This window comes from Calliopsis andreniformis, chromosome 5 (genome assembly GCF_051401765.1).
Source record: "Calliopsis andreniformis isolate RMS-2024a chromosome 5, iyCalAndr_principal, whole genome shotgun sequence".
Lineage (NCBI taxonomy): Eukaryota > Metazoa > Arthropoda > Insecta > Hymenoptera > Andrenidae > Calliopsis > Calliopsis andreniformis.
Genome location: NC_135066.1, coordinates 13,033,534 through 13,053,953, shown reverse-complemented (window position 1 = coordinate 13,053,953; position 20,420 = coordinate 13,033,534). Strand labels below are relative to the sequence as shown.

At 35.1% G+C, this 20,420-nt stretch overlaps 1 protein-coding gene across 2 annotated transcripts in view; it reads left to right on the top strand.

Annotated features, from left to right (window-relative positions):
* LOC143179091 (uncharacterized) overlaps positions 1–20,420 on the top strand; it is a 48,413-nt gene that overhangs the window by 9,175 nt on the left and 18,818 nt on the right. Inside the window, exon 3 of one of the 2 annotated variants that reach the window (XM_076378115.1) lies at positions 4,034–4,268. In XM_076378115.1, coding sequence (XP_076234230.1) covers positions 4,241–4,268 — 28 coding nt within the window. In that variant the 5' untranslated portion in view covers positions 4,034–4,240. Of the gene's footprint in view, positions 1–4,026; positions 4,269–20,420 lie in introns of both variants that reach the window. The other variant, XM_076378116.1, reaches the window with a different exon arrangement.

Here is a 20,420-nt window from a genome sequence, read left to right as displayed (position 1 = left end):
GTACCAAAACAGAAGTTCGTGGCAAGTAGGTGCTTAGAACCACGCCCTCATAAAACAAACAGCGGAGAAATAAAGTGCACGTAGGAAATACAAAATAAAGCGAGTATGAGCATAGAATAGCAATTGTTTCCTCGACTTTCGTTCGAATTCCATCAACGAATGCAGGTTTTCGTAAACAGACGCGATAAATGGATGATATAGATACGATATGGTAAACGTTAAAAGTACAGGAAGGAAGTGCGTGCAGCTCGCAGAGTGCTCCATAAATATCGGAACCTGTCGATCGGTTATTATCAATTATCCACTCCAGCTCTTCATCGAACAGCTGCGGGGACTCCCCGTCTTTGCACCTTTTATCCGTGAACCGCCCGACCCCTGTCGATTCGATGGATCGAAAGGGTGAAAAAACATTATCAGTTATCCACCAACGTGGCGCCCTGGTTCGGGATTATGAAACGTGTCTATCGATAAATTTGTACATGAGACAATTAAGTCTGTATTTGGGCCGATCAGAATAAAAGTAACGTCTAGATATGCATATACAGAATGTTACAGAAATAGGTGGCCAAATTTCGGTATCATATTTTACACCTCCTAAGAATGTCATATAATATAGGTTAGAAATATAGGTTAGAAATATAGGTTAGAAAACACTTCGTTTTCGAGATATAATATAAATGACTTAAAGAAATTTCTGAAGATGGCTTCCTTGTGCCATGAGATGTCTGAATATCCGCATGCTATTAATCAATCTCGATAGCAACATCAGGAAAAGAGGTTATTAGTGCTCGTAATTCTAAAGTGTTGAGATTAAAAAAGAAGTATTCATATCTTGAAAACGAAGAGTCTAAGGACTTAGGTTTATATGACCTTTTCTCATTCTTAGGAGGTGTAAAATATGGTACCAAAGTTGGGCCATCTGTTTCTGTAACAGCCTGTATATAACAGGGTATTCGTGATAATTAGGGAAAAATTTAAGGGATGATTCTAGATATCCAAATAAGATAAAAATCAAGAATAACAAAACAATAGACTCTTCTTGTGTTAATTATAAGACTTTCAAAAACGTAGTGTCACTGCAATTATACTTACTAAATGTAATCTTGTTGTTCTTGATTTTTGTCTTCTTTCCTCATCTAGAATTATCTCTTGAATTTTCTCCCACCTATACAGGTGAATACCATGCATTCTTTTTCTATATATTTTCCCATAACTAGAACACATTTCGCTCATTTTCTGCGACAATGATATAACACAAAAATCATCTTTTTCCGAGAAACTAAACAAGAATATAATTTCACGCAGGAACCGATTCTTTTTACATTAATAACTTAGAAACAGTTATTTTTTAAGTTATGTCACTGTTGCAGAAAATGAGCGATTGTTTATACAGGCTGTTCGATAATAGGTGTCAGAAATTTTACACGCTAAAATCTAGAAAAAATGAAAATAAACGAAATTGCAGTTCTGATTTTCTGTCCAAGTTATTAATTACTCAGGAAATCCTAAAATATGCGTGAAATGTGTCTGACTCAGGATTTACTCTACTGATTTGACTGCTGTACGCCGCGCTGACAGTAGAAGTCCCAAGGCAGACGCATTTCACGTGAATTTTAAACGTTTTTGAAATGGAGTCTCAAACACAATTTCGTTATTTTTGCTTTTTGCTCTATTCTGACATATAAAATCACCATTTAAAATTTCTGACACTTGTTATCGAACACTCTATATAGAATTACTCATTTGCAAGCCACTAAAAAAGTATTTGTTGCCTTTATTTTATTTATCCCTATTTACACTTACATAATTATTAACATATTAACCCACCTTCTTACTGTACCTCACAAATTTGTTCACTTTCTTATATATATTCAAAACATTAGCTAATTGTGGATATTACTATAACATACTTTTTTTCTTTGGTAATATTAGCGATATTAATTCTTATTCAATTCTCTACAAAAGGTAAAATATGTTCAGCATTTAAACACGTGAATTTAATAATCCCTCACGAACAAATTCGTGAATTACTGTCTATAAATTTCATTTAGATAAATTAATAAAAGGAGAAAGCTGTATTTAAATGAAGGATTCAAATTATCGTTTCGTTCAGGAGTTTTCTTTCACGATCAATTTTAATGATTATCAACGTTTATTGGACGCGAAATTTTGTTATCGCGGCAAAGCACTGTTTGACGTCCGAGTTTATTCCAAATGTCCACTGTTCTGTACTGATTGTTCAACCGAATCGAAATTGAACAGTTTAACTCATGGTTTAACTACTCGTCTGTTCGAAGTCATTTGGCTAATTTAAATTAGGCTAATGATCATCAGCGAAAATTTAATTTCCAATAAAATTTCGCTTTTGATCATGGCTGAACACTTTTTAACGCGATGACACTTATAACTTATTCATAATTGTTGATTGCGTCGATAAGTAAGCAAATTTAAATTCAAAAGTCATTTATCATTCAGTAATTCGAGATGTCGATTTTACGACATAAATAATTGAAGTTTCAGTCTTGAACTTCCTGCACGAGTTACTTGGATATGCGCAAGAAGTCAAATTCCGACACTTTAATTATTCCCACGCCCAAAATCAGACAAACAACGCGACAAAGTGTTTGTTTTTCTTGATATTAGTTCTGCAATGTAACTCAGTATCATTTTAGAAACTTTCTCAATTGTAACATAAGCATAAATCGAAGTCTTTTCCAGCCGTGAAGTTCAGCGATTTTAAAGATGCAATAGTCAGAGAATATTTCAACTCGAAGCGGCATCGATCACCTCAAATCGATTCTCTTGAGCTGCAACTCTTGAAACGTAGGAAACTTCTACAATGTTCTTGAACAATTCAGAATAGCGTCTTTGTAGTTTCGACGAGTCCTCGAAATCGGCGAAGAAATCCTTGCAAGGGGGAGACTCAAGTAAAACGTTAAAATAAAAGTGATTTTAGATTATTTTTTCATAACATGATACCTTAGGTATACTACACGCCAATTTTAAAAATGCAGTTTTGAGAAAAACAGGTTTAAAGTTTTCGTTTTAATGAAGTTAATAGTGCAAACGAGAGTTTTCTTTCAGAAACGACTTAAAATTTCGGTCTGAAATCGATTTGTTGGACCTGTTACTTGAGTCTCTCCCTTAATATTTCCAAATTCTAAATCCTTTGCGTATGTCACTATACAGGGTGTTTGTAATGAGTGAGCAGTACTTCAGAGACTGATTTAGAACCTAAAAATAATGAATAAAGTTCCTATAAACAAATGTCCTATTTGATCTTGTTTAAGGGATATGCCAGGATACTTGAAATTTCTAATGTATGCAAAGCCTGTTAAAAGTGTCGAAATACTCTGATACGAAATTGATCAAGGGTTTGAAGGTTAGAACTAATTCGAGGAACATCAAGGAGCATCGGAAGTGCAGTCACATCAATGACGAAGCATCTCCAAACATGCGTAGAAATGCAAGGTACTCATTTTAAGCATCTTCTGTGAAGGTAATCAGATACTAAATGAGAGAACACAAAACTTGCTATATCTCGTAAACAAGGTCAGATAGAACATCTGTTTATATGAACATGTTTCATTATTTTTAGATACTGAATCACCCTCTGAAGTATTGCCCACTTATTACAGGACACCCTGTATATTATTCATACATCCTAGCAAAAACTTTCCTATCATATCCAACGATATGAAGTTATTTAAAAATATTGTAATTCTCCAAATGTAAAATACAATGGTACGAATATAAAACATATGGGAATATCACATGAGTTTGGTTCAATAGTATTTTGCATTTGAAAAACCTACGATATTTTTAACTAACATCGTATTGCAGCGTTCGATCGAAATTTTTTGCCAGGGATAGTATAACCAGAAACCTTTCCCTCGAATTTCACGAACGTTTGTATTTATCTAGCATTATCCCGGTTTATTTACTCTTGAAAGATTCGGTAGCAAGTTTGCTTTTGCGATTGATACATGTAAAGATACGCGAGAGAACGTTGATGTATTTTTCGAGAGGGTAGGTGATATCGGGCATGACAAGGATGAACTCGTGGCCGTGGGTGAGGCGGAGATGACCACTAGATCGGTGCCTCGTCCTGAAGACGAAGACGAGGAGGACGAGGAAGAAGAGGAAGAAGAAGAGGAGGAGGAGGAGGAGGAAGTCGATAAGAAGGCTCGTTCGAGTCTACGGTATCACTGCCACTGATATCCGCTCTCTCGTCGCATCGATGCCGACCCCTGCGTCCATTGATAGAGGTAAATGTTTACCAGTAATCATGAGTACAGAGTACAGAGGTGTGCTAATCGTTTTGCAACACATAGATCAGAATCTTCATATAAATGTAGACCATGATACAGGTTTAATGCTTAACACTTAACTATTTGGCTCTTTCAGAGGAAAATTTAAGTGTACGATCGGCAAAATTATGTGTATTTTGGAAGCTGTACTTTTTCGAGGAATGTTAATGTACTTCTCGTAAAAGACAGTATTTTTGAACAAAATTATGTTCAAAAATGTGAAGAAACTGTGAAACTTATAAAATACATCGTATTTGTGAAATATATTAATGTGTAGCTGGTAGTTAAGTGTTAAGAGGGCATCTAGACTCGAAAATCAGAATATATTAAGGCAAAGATTTCAATACTCGATTACTTAAGATGTCAAGTGTTCCAGTAAATGGAGAACTTAAAAGGGCATGTTCTAATACTTGAATTAAGACGTCCCAGTGGCTGAATGTAGTGCCATAACTATATTTGAAGCGTTCGAGGCAACGAGGAGCCATATTGAGGATAAATCATATGAGCTTCGATTGAGAAAAACGACTTTAAAGATTTTTATTATATCTTGAAATCAGGTCAAGATTTATTATAGGTAAAAATGTATGATATATGAAACAGTTTCTGTGTACGGATAGCTTCTTCTTCATCCGCCATGTTTAATTGTGTGACTTGAAATGTTATTGACTCAAAATCACGTAAATATTTCAATTGAGCGAAAAAAGACTTAAATACAATGTCACTAATTTTCATTATTTTTTAAACTTAAAATTAAATAAAATTAGTGTTAGTGTTTAGGTACTGAGACATAGTTGGCTACTGGAACATTTATCTTAAGTCTAGCTTTTTAAAGACTGACACTTCAGAAGTGTGATTTAATATACTGTGGCTCTGGGCCTAGATACATACTATTTTAATATTATTGTAAAAATGGCATAAAAATTATCTTAAATAATTAGCATATCTCTGGACTGTGTGCTAACTTATATGTATTATCCTTCGAAATCTTTCTTGGTAAATTCTTCTAACGAAGACAAAATAATTGGGTATGAAAAAAGAACAATATTTTGCTATGTGCACATTAGTAGAGTTGCCTAGCGTGCACGTAATGAGGTACTGTGGAGATTATTCCGAGAATTGATGTGCACCTTAACGGGGGTCATAACCCAGCTGTGGATTTTGACGGGGTTAATAATCAAGCATAAGAAAAATTTGTCATAATCAAAGTGGGACAATTTTCTGCTTAATTACTTTCAATTATCTATTCAAAGAGTATTTCTTATAAAAATGTGACCTAATTTAAAGATCACACATTTTTTCTGTACTTCTGTTCTATCTGAGGCAGCATCTTACATGGATGTTCTTAAGAATTTTTCATATTAGTTTTTGGATTCTTGACAAATTGAGGAATTCATGTCGCTTTTATAATATCTATGATAAATAAAATACATAGCTCGTAGTTTACGAGGAAAATCTCTATACTAACAATACTAGCAGAGAATTGATAGAGGAACATTCATTTCTCACCGAATCTGATGACCTGATCGAATTGTTTACGCTCGAGACCTTGATGCTCACCAGACCACCAAAGAAATTTCGGAAACGAGCCGCGAAATATGCGCTCCCCGTTACGAAACTTGTTTTCCTGCAACGGTGCTCGTTTTTCTTACGTCGCCTTTATCGCGAGAGTTATTTTCCACAGGGCAGCTCCTCCGATTTTCCTTCGTAGCCTTTTGCACGCGAAACGAATTGCTTTCATCGCGAATTGAAACGAGGGTTTAGCGGAAAATAGGCTTGAGATATAATTTATACTCTTTTCTGAGAAAATCACATAATTACCTTTTAGGCAGTGCACCTTTGATATTAAACTAGTGTATGCTGGTTATTGTAATGCTATCATAAAAAATAATTGAATATACTGAACAGGCATGTCTACAATTAATTCAGGAAATCTACTTACTCTAAGAAAATCATATTTCAGAATATTTTAAGTATTAGAAGAGTTAAGTATAGTGGAAAAATTCTTCATTTTGTCTTCTTTTTTTTTGTATTTAGAATTGTTTAATTTTTATAAGACTGTAATTGATAAAAGAATACATATTTGATTGGTTCGTAAGTAGGTGAGGTAAATTATTTATAATTCTCAAGTAATGAGGATAATAGGCATTTCTTACATGGTATTCCTAAAAGTACAACAATACAGAATACAAAATCAACAGACAGAAATTCATTACAGCAAACATTAAATTATAATCTATACAATTGCACTATAACACAGAGTAATTCTTTTGCTCATCTTAAATTCATTCAGAATATAGAGCATATAGAAGTTCAAATTATGCCAGCGTCGAAAAATTAATGACAATCACTATATCCAAACATTTCTAAACGACTGTACCTATTTATCAATTTCAAACATCGCAAACAATTTCAGTACCAACCGAATGGAATCGTAAAAACCCTGAATCCATCAATCAAAACGTAACAATCCCACAAAAAAACCGATATTTCTTCGCCAGAGAAACTCACCCGCCGCGGGTTTAATTTTTACCAGAACTTCAAAAGGCAGCTGCAAAAAGGGCAATATGGATAAAGCCAACAGGCGACGCGAAATTTCAAAGAGACCCCTTCTAAAACGTGATATAGAACTCGTAAATCGGATCGAGCCAGCTTTCACACGTTGCAAACATTGTCCCAGAATAAATGAATCCTCGTAAATCCAATGGTCGCGTATTCGATTAAAGGTTGAAAGTGAACGCGATCAATCAATGTGGCGTTTGACGGTATCGAAAACGCGATTAAAATAATGGTTCGAAGAATCGAGCGTGTCGGTCTGATCGAACTTGTACGGTTACATTGAGATGAATCCGAGCCGAAGGCCGCAGTCTAAATTCGTCCCGTTGAATTTCAGCTCTTATTCCTCTCATGGATTCTACATGTGACCTTCGACCATTGACATTACAAATCGTCGGTTTCTCAGGGAACGCGCATCCCCTCGCGGGTCTTAGAAGGAGAGCCCACGACCGTGGGTGTCGCTTTTAGAATAAGGCTGGGTATAATTTCTAGTATACACAGTATAATAAAATCCTCGCAGCGTTCGTTGTAATGGGTTTTTGTTCTTGAGAAATTTCACTTTAAGGGGTTAGGGGTTAGGACACTTTGACGCGGTCAAAAATTACTCGTATTTTAAAACAAGAGTAGAGAAAAAGTATACATTCGATTGACATAAGTTTTTGTGGGTTATTTTACAGTGGTATGAATTATTAAGAAAAAACAGTTAATTTTGTTTTAAATGCTACTTATTTAGGTTTTTAATGGCATTGCTTTAAGGTGAACTGTGTGTGCAGGATTCCTGCCAAATGGGATTACCTGAAACAAAAATTCAAAAAATGCTTGGAACTAGAGTATATTCTCTAGGCATTGACGATTGATTTTTTTAATTTTTAATAATTTTGGAAAATATAAGCAAAAAACGTACAACTTTTGGAAAAATTCGATAGGTCAAATACAAATAGATATCATTTCGATATTTTCAGCATCTAGAGAATAGATGGTACAGTGTCAGGGTTTGTTTATTATCATAATACGGTTGAAGAATGCGTTAAACACAGGGTAATAAAATAAACAGTGTATTTTTCGTTGAATTTAGTTTACTATCATACTTTCAGGCGAGATATTGTTTAAAATGTTCTCCGTTTTCTCATACGCAAAACTGTAATCTCTTAATTAAGTTTTTAAATCTGTGGTAAAATTCGTGACATCGGTTATTTATTAAGTACGCTTGTACTCGACTGATGTTTCAATTTAATTTTCTCGAAAACGAAGCCTCCCACGCAACTTCGTTATTTTTTATTTTTCATCAAAGTTCCAGCCGTAGAATCTACCTAACCTAATCTGTACCATGAATTATGAAACACCCTGTATGTACGTAATGTTATAACCATAGTGTTGATGCAAAACGTTGCCTATATTTCTAATAAAACTTTAAAGTGAAATTTCTCCAGAATAAAAGCTCATTTTAACGAACCGTATGAGACTCTTGATACGCTATGTGTATACTATAAATTATATCCAGTTTTATCTCGAAAGCGATTTCCATGCTTGTGAACTCTCCTTGTTAATATTCAGTTCTTATTCCAGCATTCCCTCCCATCAATATCCCGTGTATTCGCGCGTTTAATACGCGAGAGCAGTTTCCGCGGAAGATATACAGGGTGAGGCGCGTAGCTGGAACCATTTGGATAACTTCGAAGTTAGCGATGCTGGCGAAAATTGGTTCAGCTGAATGTTACGTGGCTGAAAGGGGGCAACCCGATACACTATTCAATTTATTTTTATCAGTTGTATTCCTCCAGATCTCAAGGTCGCTTGTAGGTGGGCTTCGACAGGAAAATTACATTTTCCTTTTAGGATAAAGTTTGTGGATGGAGCGTTGAGCAATTTTCAAACGATTTTTCGCTCCTCCAGGAATGAAATTGTTGTAGTTTTTCAACGTGTTTTTTCTCCACCTAGCCATGCGCCTATATATCAACCGAAATGAGAATCTTAAGAAATTTGGGTTTTTTTATTTGCCACTGCTAAGAAATAGTAACGAATGGAAAACTTGAATGTTTTGGGAATGTTAGAATATTTTCGTGAAACACATACTCGACACGCAAAGTGTTCAGAATATAAATATCTCACTGTAGTCGTTATCTAATTTGGGAAAGAAAAGGTTTACAATTTTTGTTTCAATTTTACTGTGTATCTAATTTCTGGGTCATATGAATTATTCTATTTCGATGTCAGAAATTACTATGTTTTTATTATATTTTTGTTAAGGATACTTGAATTTCACTGGTATAATTTTGATTTCTAAGCTTTGTTTGTAAAAAGTCAAATATCTCTAGAATCTGAACAAGTGAATCTACATATATATAATAATAGTCTTTCGTGAACTAATTTGTAAATCTCTGTGCTTCACTTACTCACTATTTGCCTTCCAAACATGGAGTGACTGACTTCGAGTATTTAGGTATTAGTGTAGGTACTTACATGTGTCGATATACCTGAAGAGGGTAAATGAATTTAATCACTGAACATACTGAGGTCTACCTCACGTTTCCAATACTTCAATCTTCTGTTCGCTATTATCTGCCAGCCTCAGCATAGTTACCGATTAAATTTTCTTAAGAATTATTTAAACAATTATTTTCCAAATTATCGACAGTCTTTCATCCCCGTGTCTTTAGCTCGTACTTGTACCATGTATCTGAATTAATTTGTCGCTTCGAAGGACCCTCTTTTAAACGTGCTTATTCACGCTTGGGTTCTGCGAGTCCCGTTCTCTCGTTGACGAACGAGGAGAAGAAACGCGGGGAAATTAATCCAACTCACTCAGCCTCTGAAGGAGAAAATTATATTTTCAAGGAGCCTGTTCCGCGCTCGCGACTCTGCGCGGAGAATAAAACTCTCCCGTTGAAACTATTTGCGATGGAAACTCTGGAAATTTTTGGTTACCCAGACCGCATCACCTAACATTGAATTTCTTGCAGATTTTCCTCTTATTTCTGAGCAGAAAAAGTTTCGTTCAATGGAGTGTGCAGGGTACGATCAAAATAAAAAGCTGAATACTCTTTTTAAAGGAAATCTTTCTTTTTAACCGTTTCTTGTTCATACTTTTGTTAGGTGCAATGAATATAAATATCGGAGAAAATTTGAAGCTTGCAATAATGGCAGAAATTTTTGTTGTAAATAAAAGTAAATTATTTGTAATTGAAATTTGTATCATTAGTAGGAGTTTCAGATTTTCTATTTATGTTCATTATGTATGAATACAAAGAGGATAAAAAGAGAGCACGCAATTTTTTCAAAAAGAATTAATAACAAATTTTTTAAAGAAAACCTGTCCCCTGCATAGTGAATAGAAACTGATTAAAATATTCATATCTTTATTTTAATGAAGGTCTCTTTAAATTGTCACCAATGTTTTATATTCATTTTTTGAAAGATTTATTGATGGATAATCCATTTCAGGAGACTTTCACTAAAATAGAGATTTGAAGCTCCAAATCGTGGCACAAGTTTAATTACCCATAAATTAAAGTTACAAAGTTCGCACATGTGTTGAAGCACATAAAATTTACTCGCATGAATAAATTACTAGTTATAAAACTCTAAATACACTTTGCAAATTTGTAAAGCTTCAGAATGCACGATAACTTCGTTAATGATATGGTTACTAAATTATTTAACGGTTAAACTTACAAATATTTTAATGAATCACTACAAAATTAAACTTATTTATGGGAACGTATTAACACATAATATCTAATGCCATAACAAAACCCCTTTTGACTGTACTAAACGAAATTAATCCTACAAGGTAATGTCCAACAAGAGGGTCCAACTGATAAGGTAACAATTGTTATCTTAATTCTCTAAAATCAATATCCCTCTAGAACACGCTAGTGTCTATGAAGGGGTTAATGTAAACACAGGAACCCCCTTGCAGGTTTCAATTAGCAAGGGGAGTTAACCCATTATGGCTCAAAGTTGCCTAAAGGCAACGTTACTAAAAGACGTAAATGTATACGTTCTATGCATCATGCATACTATACATTATTTTGCTGAGGTAAAAAAAGATTTTATAATAATAAACAATGCATAGATTCTCATCGAATAGAAAAATCCACAAAAACAAGTCTATGACTTACAAAAAAAATAGTGAACACTAGTGTTATATTATACACACTTGAATAGTTTCAATTTCCAAACACTGTAGAGTCGAAATCAGAAAGGAGAAATAGTAACGAAAAAAATGTTAAACTAATCTTTGTGATCCCCTTTCACAACAGTGACATAACGAAACAGTATTCAGTAACATAGATTCACTAAAAAAATAGCGAGTTACGTTTACGTAACACGTAACTCTGGGCCTGGATGAATGATCTTGAAACGCTGAGTAAGAAAAAAGACACCAGATGACACGCCCATTCCTCCAGAAAATCGTACACATTTTTCTGGCTTCTCCGCGTGCTATCAAAAGCCAGCCCAGGATATTTGAGATTCCAGAGTCAGGTGACTCACCCTGTGCCCCCCGCGGTCTGTGCCAAGTAGCGAGGTACTCGACTGTTTTTTCATTCCCAGTTTTTTCTCCTTCGCCAGCAAGTTCAGTTTCGAGCTGTTTACGCTGGGATCTTTGGGAACCGCAGGTAGGGAACAAAAGTTGCTCGGGGTCGGCAACAAGTCAAAATAAATCCTCGTTTGGCGAAAACGGTTTACTAGACCGACGGTGCCGCAGTCTTAATCGCGAACCTTGAGCTACTTAAGGAGGTGAGCCCAATTTGGCTATCCCCCGAGTGAGGAAAAAACGCACGGAAGCATTGAAATTCTTCCGCAAAAGAGAATTCCAGGGGTCGACCTATATCGGGCTCGACCCTTGTCCTACTGGCGTAGAACCACTCTTCTTCTTTTCTTTTTTTCTTCCCCCTTTCTCTACTCGCCTTTTCTTCTTCACAATTTTGATCCTTCTTGGCGACTGCTCTTTCAGCGGTAATTCCAAACCTGCAGGGTAATTAATATTTGCAAACGTCCAGTGGCTGAGCAAGGTCTCCCTTGACACGGTGCGATAGAGAGTAATAGATCATCGATAAAAAATAAATATGTAATTCTAAGGCAAGATAGTATAAGTCACATATTTCTATTTTCGAGATATTGGTACTCACTTGTGTTTTATTAGGACTCTTCTTTTTTAAAAGTTTCTTTATTCCAATCTTCTATTTTTGAAAATGCTAATTGTACCTTGTGGATTTCGGTTGAGGTGTAAATTCTGAGTTCTTGAAAATGTTACTTGTTTTGATTTTTAACCGCAGAATTATCATTTTAACTAGAATAATTTATTGTTATTAGGATTCACAATATTTATTATTGGAAAATATTAATTGTCTGTGGACCATTTTAGGGAGATTTGACGGTTTTTGAGTGTGATTTAATCACGACCTTGAATCTGAATATTCTGTTCATAATTCGGATTACTGAACTTGCGCGGGTTGTTAAGTCGAGTTTCGTATCAACGAGTAATAATTCCTTTAAGTTATAAATGATGGTAATTGGAATTAGCGAACAATTGGTGAATCGAATTTAGTCGAGCGCTGAATGCCAGTGATTGCAGCTGATTATTTTGATGACCCTGGCGTACAATGGTTCTCGTAGCAGGCGGTTGGACACCTTTTTTAATGGGTCAAGTGTGAACTACTAATTACACCGCTGCTTTTTGCTCGTACGTGACTGTCAGGTCCGTTCTTTGTTAAATAATAGTGAAAAGTCGAAAAGCTTGATTTTGTAATGCATTTGTACCATTTCTTCAATTTGTATTAACAATATTGAGAAAAATAGTAGCTTTCAGTACTTCAGTGTAATTTTTACATAAAAATATAAGGTAGCCAAGATAGAAGTAAGAAACCTTGAAAAATAGGATTTTGAGTTCAGAGGACGTTGTGGTATCCTCAAGACAGAATCAAAAGTGTTGGAAAGCAACATAACCTTGTCTAAATCGGATCCAACGTTCCATTTCAGGGCTTTGCTTTCTTATATTTTTAAATAAAATCGATAGAATGATAGAAATAAGAAGAAAGAAAAATCTTAAAAAATAATATTGTGGACTTAAAGAGCGATAGAGCATATCAAATTAACTAAATTAAATGAAAAGCTTTTCTTTAAAATAGCATGAATATTATAAAAAGTTAAAATAAGAAACCAATGAAAATAATAAAACTACAAATGATGTACTTACAAAATTAATACAAAATTCTTCTTTGAACATGTGGAACAATTTTACCTGAGATGGATACAATTTCTAATTTGCAGTTTTGGTTTTCTCATATTTTTTAATAAAACAATGAAATGTCAGAAATAAGAATAAGAGTTCCAGAAAAGATGAGATAGAAGATTTAAGTAGCTTGAAACGCTTACCAAATCGAATAAAATTCTTTTTCTTTGTAAAGCGAAATAATTTCATTGGAACTGTATCCAGTTTCCAGTTTTTTAGAACTTAACCTTCTTTGTTCTTTATGCTCAATGCTTAAACAATTAATTATTACGTTACATCCACCACTGTTTTTGTAAATTTCTCAGAAATAGCCTGCTCGTGCATGATAGGGATTTTCTACTTAGTTGTTTCTTACTTAAAAGTCATAACTTCAAAAAACAATTTAACTTCCAAATTGTTTCGTATAAAGAAAACAATGTTAATTTTATACATTGCTTCTCTTGCGATGCTGGTATCTAAACTACAGATATTTATGCATTTATGGGATGTATACTTAAATATATAAAAAAAATCGTAAAATTCACATAAATCACACATTTTCAAAAATGTCGAGTTAATGCCTTAATTAAGATCTAGAATGTTGAACTCATATTTAAAAAAAGCGAGGACATAAAAAGAATTTCTCACTAAAAATAAGGGTTCAGAAAAACAATTAAATATTGTGTGTTTTCTCTTTTCTATACGCATAAATTTTGTAAAATTTTTTCCTTGAAAATGGTCTCAAACTAGATCAAAACGTCGGAAAACATGAGATTTACTGCAAAATTGTTTCGATTTTTTGTAAAAAGGACCGTAGCTTAACATAGAAACCATCTTTCTCTATCAATCATAAATTGCGCTCGATATACTTCAAATTAAAATTATCGAAATACTGGTCAACCTAATAACTTACACTACATGCTATATAACTTTGTTATAACTGTGTTATATAATATGTAGTGTAGACCCACCTTTAATAAGTTATGGGTGTTACGTAACATGTAATGTAGACCCAGCTTCACACAAGTCCACCCAAGAATCGCTTCCACCTTCTCAAACAAGATTCTTCAGCTTCCCTCAATTGACCATTTTTCTCCCAACTTAATGAACGTTAAACACTTTCCCAAACATCCTGTGTACACAGGCTCCTGAAGTGAAGCCAATCCAAACAGAAGGCCAACAGATATCGTTACCCTCGACCGAGAGTTCACTTCCGTTCAAGTGAAATTCTTGGCCCTTGGGAGAACGATCAAAGACAAAGAGAGGGGAAAAAAGGGATGCCAGCGTCTTGTTCGAATTCGCTCGCGAGCTTAGACGGTGCCAGTTGCGAGTAGCAGCGGCCAAGGCAGATGGTTAATTTCGATAAGGCGGCGAGCTTATTATCGAGTGGGTGGGGAACGGAAGGCGGTCGATGTAAGCACGTATCGTAGCTTTTGTGGCTGGCAGAATGGATTCCATAATGAGATGCCGTGTAAACTGGGACATCTAATTATACTCGAGTGCACACCACTCCAGAAACGTTCGGTCGTCCCTGGAGCGCGAGCCTGGCTCCTGTCGAAACGATAACGAATATTCAAGGATCAACCGACGGCCATCGGGGGCTTTACAATATATTCGAAGACCAGTGATTTACTGGGATTCTCTGTGCCAGTGATTCCTCGACATCTCGAGGGTGACTTTCGATTGGCGGGCGATAATGTCGGTAAATGAAAGCTGTAAGGGATTGGGGCTGGCCAAGTGCTCGAAGCTTGCTCCAATAATAAACTCACGAGTGGCGAGAAAAATTTGGAGTGGTTTGGAAAAAATTTCGCCAACTCAACGAGTTTGGCTATTCTTGTCCTTTTGGAGTATGCACTTCGGTTTTTGACGAACGTTCGATGTACAGGGCGTTTTGAAATATCTCAGCATAATTTTAGTGGCGAGTTGAGGATGTAGAGATATCCAATAGTGATCAATTTTGGTATAATTGGACCCTGATCTGCATTGGTGTGTTAACCCACAAAAAATCGAATCTCGAGTTATGAATGTACATAGTATTATTGAAAATAACAATTACTGATATTTTTTCTAATAATAAAAGTTGCCAGAATAGGTTATTTTAGTTAAATTAAAGCTAACTATTTGTGTATGTATGTGTGTGTGTGCACACACTAATGTAGAACTGGGTCCAATTAATTATCTTTTTTAATCTTGCTCACGTGTTATAGGTAACTTTATATTTCAATGATTCGCTTGTTCGATAGCTAAAAGATAGAATGCCAGTTTATTGTCTTTTTTAAATGAAGGGTTTCGTATTTCCTGGGATTTATAAATTCTGCAGTATTTAAATTGATTTATTGATATTAATTTTTGATATTGTACGAGTATCAAACAGATTATTTGTAAGGAATAGTAAAGGTAGTACAAATTATTTTGTATTTTAAAAATATGTAAACGTATGAATTAAAATTTTGAATTTATACTGTTTTTGGAGTTAAGGAATTCAAATATTGAAATTAAAAATACAACAATTCCTTACACGAAAATTGTTTCATTTTTCTCTAATGGAGTGATTTACGTAGAGAATTAATTAAATAATTTTAATTGCTGGTTTTGTGGGTATATTCAGTTAACAAGATAAAAAATTCCAGAAAATACTATTCTGTACAAGAAGAACAATTATTGCGTTATAAACACTGTTGTTATTTAGTATTTACTAATATCAGTGAAGCAAGCGAAGATATGGCTTACCTAAAAAGCTTAATAACTGCAAAAAAGGCATCTCTAGAGACCCAACTGTGCGACTTTTTTGACTAATACTGCCAAGAGATGTAGCATTCCAGGGACACCCTGCAGAAATGAGAATTCCACAATCCTAATATATAAGAGGATGAAAATTATACAATTTAATAACGTAGAGCTTAATCTGAGAATTCTGTAGCTTATGTATGGCGAAAGCAAACACTAGAAAACAGTTCTCATTACTTCCTTGTTAATTCGAGAATTTCAGGACTATATTTCTTGTATAAAATACAGATATTTTTTAAACACTAGAGGAAACAAATTTTATGAAAGAATTTTACTATTTTAAAGTAATAAGAATTACGATTAATCCTTCCAAAGATAATGATACACGTCTAACTTCAATTTTTCTTAAATTTAAATATCTTCAACACGATCGCAAAAAATTCTTTTTCTTATTATTTTATTAGAAACCCCTAAATTTCTTGCACCATCACTTTCTATACTCAACAATTATAAATTCATCTGAATCTTGAAGCCAAATTCCACGAAATGCAAAGTAGAGTAGAGTGAACTGATAATACAAATATAAAAAAATTCTCCTTTTAGTCCCTCAAAACAAATTTGTAAAAGCGTGGTCAAAAAATGTATCAGTGGTAATCAGGTCACACATTTTTCCCTATCGTACTCTACTTTTCCCCGCAAAGAGGAAATTAAAATCAGTAATCATAATGGTGTGTCTGTCTCTAAAATATTCTTCCTCGAAATCTTGAGTACATTGTCATTTGACATTTGCATGCCGCGCTTCGTCATTGACCTGCTTAAGCCGCTGCTCCTGAAAACGACTGACCCAACTGGGCCACTGTTTTTCAATCGCGGAACGTTACAAATACTCCCGAAATATCAGTTATCGAGCGTTTGTAATACGAAAAGGGGGCGAAGGGTAGAGGGGAGCAGCGATCGAAGCAAGAGATGAACGATAGCGAAAAGGATGCAATCACCGGAGGAACAATCAGTCCTAAGTACGAGCTTTTGAAGCGTCATCGGTATATCTTTCTCTCTGGGCCATCATGACTCCTATTCGCGATTATTTCGTTCGAACGATTCCCTTCTCTTCGCGCGAAATCGAATTTTTGAGATATTTTGTAAAAAGGGGATTTCACTGTTTAATTTCGTCTTTCTGTGATGGATTTTTGCTTCTATTAAGGGATTGAGGCTTTTTTTATTTCAAATAGTAATCAAAAATATACACTTTGGTAATAAATGGGAAAGTGGAAATAGGAAGTTTACACACATCTGTGAAAATTAATTAAAATGAATTAAAATCATGTTTGATAAAAAATTTATTTTGAAATGATTAATTTTCTGAATATTTCATTGTTTCAAATGGTAATTTAAAATAATGAATGTTGTTTAAATTATTGACGATGAGTCACATGACTTCACGAGTTTGTAAATTACTTGTTAATGGTTTGGTACGTGACAAAATGTTTTAAGCAAAAGTTGTATGAATTCCAAAAATAGAGAACTTAAAAGGACCCTTTTGATTCTATAAAAAAGCAAATTAAAAAAAAGGTCATTATATTGTATATCCCTCTTGATACCACATAATTACAATTTACATGTTATTTTATTCAATCTTTTATTGAAAAGTTCTGAAAAACACTGTTCAGAAAACTATTCCAAAGAAATTAATCTCAAAAGAGTTGAAGCAAATTAGTATAGTAATTCATGCAAGAATGAAATTAAAAGATTATATACCACTGAAAGTCTCGATTTGATTTGGATAAGCCTGTTGCGCTATTCACTGGATCTCGTTCCTTTTCCATCAGGCCAGATGTGACAGTTATATCGATTGACTTTGCCACAGGTGTGGAAAGTCGTCCCATCATTCGATAAAATGTGGTCCATTAAATTGTCATTGCGAATTCCATCAACTAGCTTCTGCTTTTCTGTTTTGCCCAAGAATACACATGTAACTGTCGTTAAGATATTTCTGTTCGAAACAAAATATGAGACTTTGAAAATATTCTACAAAACGAAATACTATTCATAGTCAAAATAAAAAATGACTGTATATATATATATCTTATTATATATCTGTAGTTATCTGTACATATATCTGTAGTCATAAAGCAAAACTACGTAAGTCACATGTATCTATTTTTGAGATATTGATGTTCAAAGTTTTGAATCTCAATTCTATGTTACGAAGTTGTCTTTTTATATTCGCGTTTTCTTAAAGGAAAAGTTCTTTTCATTCCATCTCCTTTTGATGAAAAGATAAATTCTGTCTTGTTTGCTTCAATTAAGGTATGAACTCACGTTTGTGAAGAATATGATTTATGTAGCTTTGCCTTACAGCCATCTGCATATCTGTGATTATAAGACGAAACGATTTACATCACATATGTATTTCTATTTTTGAGATATTAATGTTCAAAGTTTTGAATCTCAATCTTATAATCTCGAGTCATTTTTGTTTAAATTTCTGTTTTTTTACAGAAGGAGAAATTCTTTGAATTCAATCTTCTAGATTTTAATTCAGTTATAAGTTTAATTTCTTAGAAATATAATTTATGTCGTTTTGCCTTATATTTGATATCTGTGCTGTTGAAGCAAGACGGTACAGCTTCCAAATTTTTATTTTCGAAACCCAGATTTTCAAAGTTCTGAATCTCAGTATTATGAAGCTCCGCCTTTTTATATTTTCGTTTTCTTCGAGGAAGAGTTCTTTTAATCCAATCTCTTTCCTCTGAAAATACGAATTCTATCTCGAAGACTTCGATTAAGGTATAATCTCAGATTTCTTGAAAATGTGATTTGCGTCTTTTTACAGTTACTTAAAGATATATATTCTGCAACCGTTCATTTAGCGAAAGTTGCGAAGGACTAGAATAGAATTGGCGTCCTAAGTAACCTGAAAAGGAGTTGTAGCGAAAACAGCAGCTAATGGATTAGAAGCCATTGGTGCGTCCTTCGTGCAACATTGCTCCAAACAGCATAGGAACATAGTAACATCGGTAGCAACTGTTCTTATCAACCATGAAGCTGCTTAATCGATAGATTCCCATGTAGGGTAAAGGTACCGAACAAGGTCCATGTTCCTAATATGGCCACTTGTAACGTCTCGTGAACTAAGCACTAAAATTGATCGCCTTTTTACTGAATTAGTTATATAAATATATTTCTAATAAAAAAATTTGTCAAAAAAATTCATATAACAATAAATAATAACGAAGCATGTAAAAACGACTTTACAAGCTTCTAAAGGGTGCGTCACGCAAATATATCACCTGAATTTTCTTCAGGTGAAGAAAAAGGAGCTTACTAAAGAGGAACATAGTTTCGGCATTAAACAACCTTCGTTTGAAGCACTTTTTCACACAACAAATAGTTTACGAGAAAATTCTGGCGATACAATTGCGTGACTCACCCTGTATATACATAAATTAGTCAATATTTCTTAGGTAAGCCATTGTCGTTACACCTTTCTTAGACCTCATTTATACATATCTTATGCTTTCTAAATTTCAGTTAGAAACTTCTAACTTTTTACGTTTCAGTTTATTCTATATGAAGCACAAACAATTTCTCTTTACTTTGAGACAAATTAGATACAAAAATATCAATTACCTTTCAATTTACAGCAATCTATCTTTTACTAGGCCATATTAGCTACCTTTACCCCATTTCACACAACCCTCAAACATTCAAAACCCAAGCCCAGTAAATTCAGAAAACAATAACCCACCTCCCAAAAAATCGAATAGACATCTTTCACTCTCAACACGAACAAATTGCCACTTCCACCAATCCCAGTACCGGAAGAGTCACGTGGAGCCAATCACAGGTTACATTACCAGCAGAGCTTCTCCCTCAGAAAATCGAGAGCGACATACATATTTTCTAACCGATCGCGCTCCGAAAATTAGCATAGAGAAAATTAATAATAGCCCATTGAAAATGTCGGCAGCGCGAGGGAAGTCGCGTCGGTGGTTAAATCCCAGCGAATGGGGGCGAGCTGGCGTGTCGCGAGGCGGAGGGCACGCGTGGCGTGGGAGACAGGCCTTTTTCCATCTCTTTGAAATCCAGGGAACATTGTACCATCGAAATAGTGACAAGAAAAGGCAGAAGCAACAGTGAGCCGGCCGTGAGCTTTGACCCGGTGACCCGTAGTGCGTGGGAGGGCTGGGAAGAGGGCACGGAGCAGCGAGAGGGGCGGCACGGAGGGGTTCTTTCTCCTCTCGCAGCCTGGAATCGATACCTGGCTCCCCTGCCAGCTCAACCACCCCGACGCGAGTCCTCTCCGTCGTCTGCCCTCCCTACCGTCGAAGCTGAAATGCCTTCGACCGCCTACCTGCCCCATATCGATTCCCATCCGACACGACCCCTTTTGTCCACCGCGAAGAAAGGGACGACTTCTTTTCTTGATTGGTTTACAAATTACCTCGGCAATTTTTGCCCACCCCTGCTCCTACAGGGGAAGAGAAATGGTAATGGAGAAGTACGCAAACAGTGGAGCCAAGACGACGGTCGCTATAGTGTACACACGCAGTTCTACTGTATCGGCTACACTGTGCAGGGTTGGTAAGGTTGCACCCGAGACACATGTTGACATA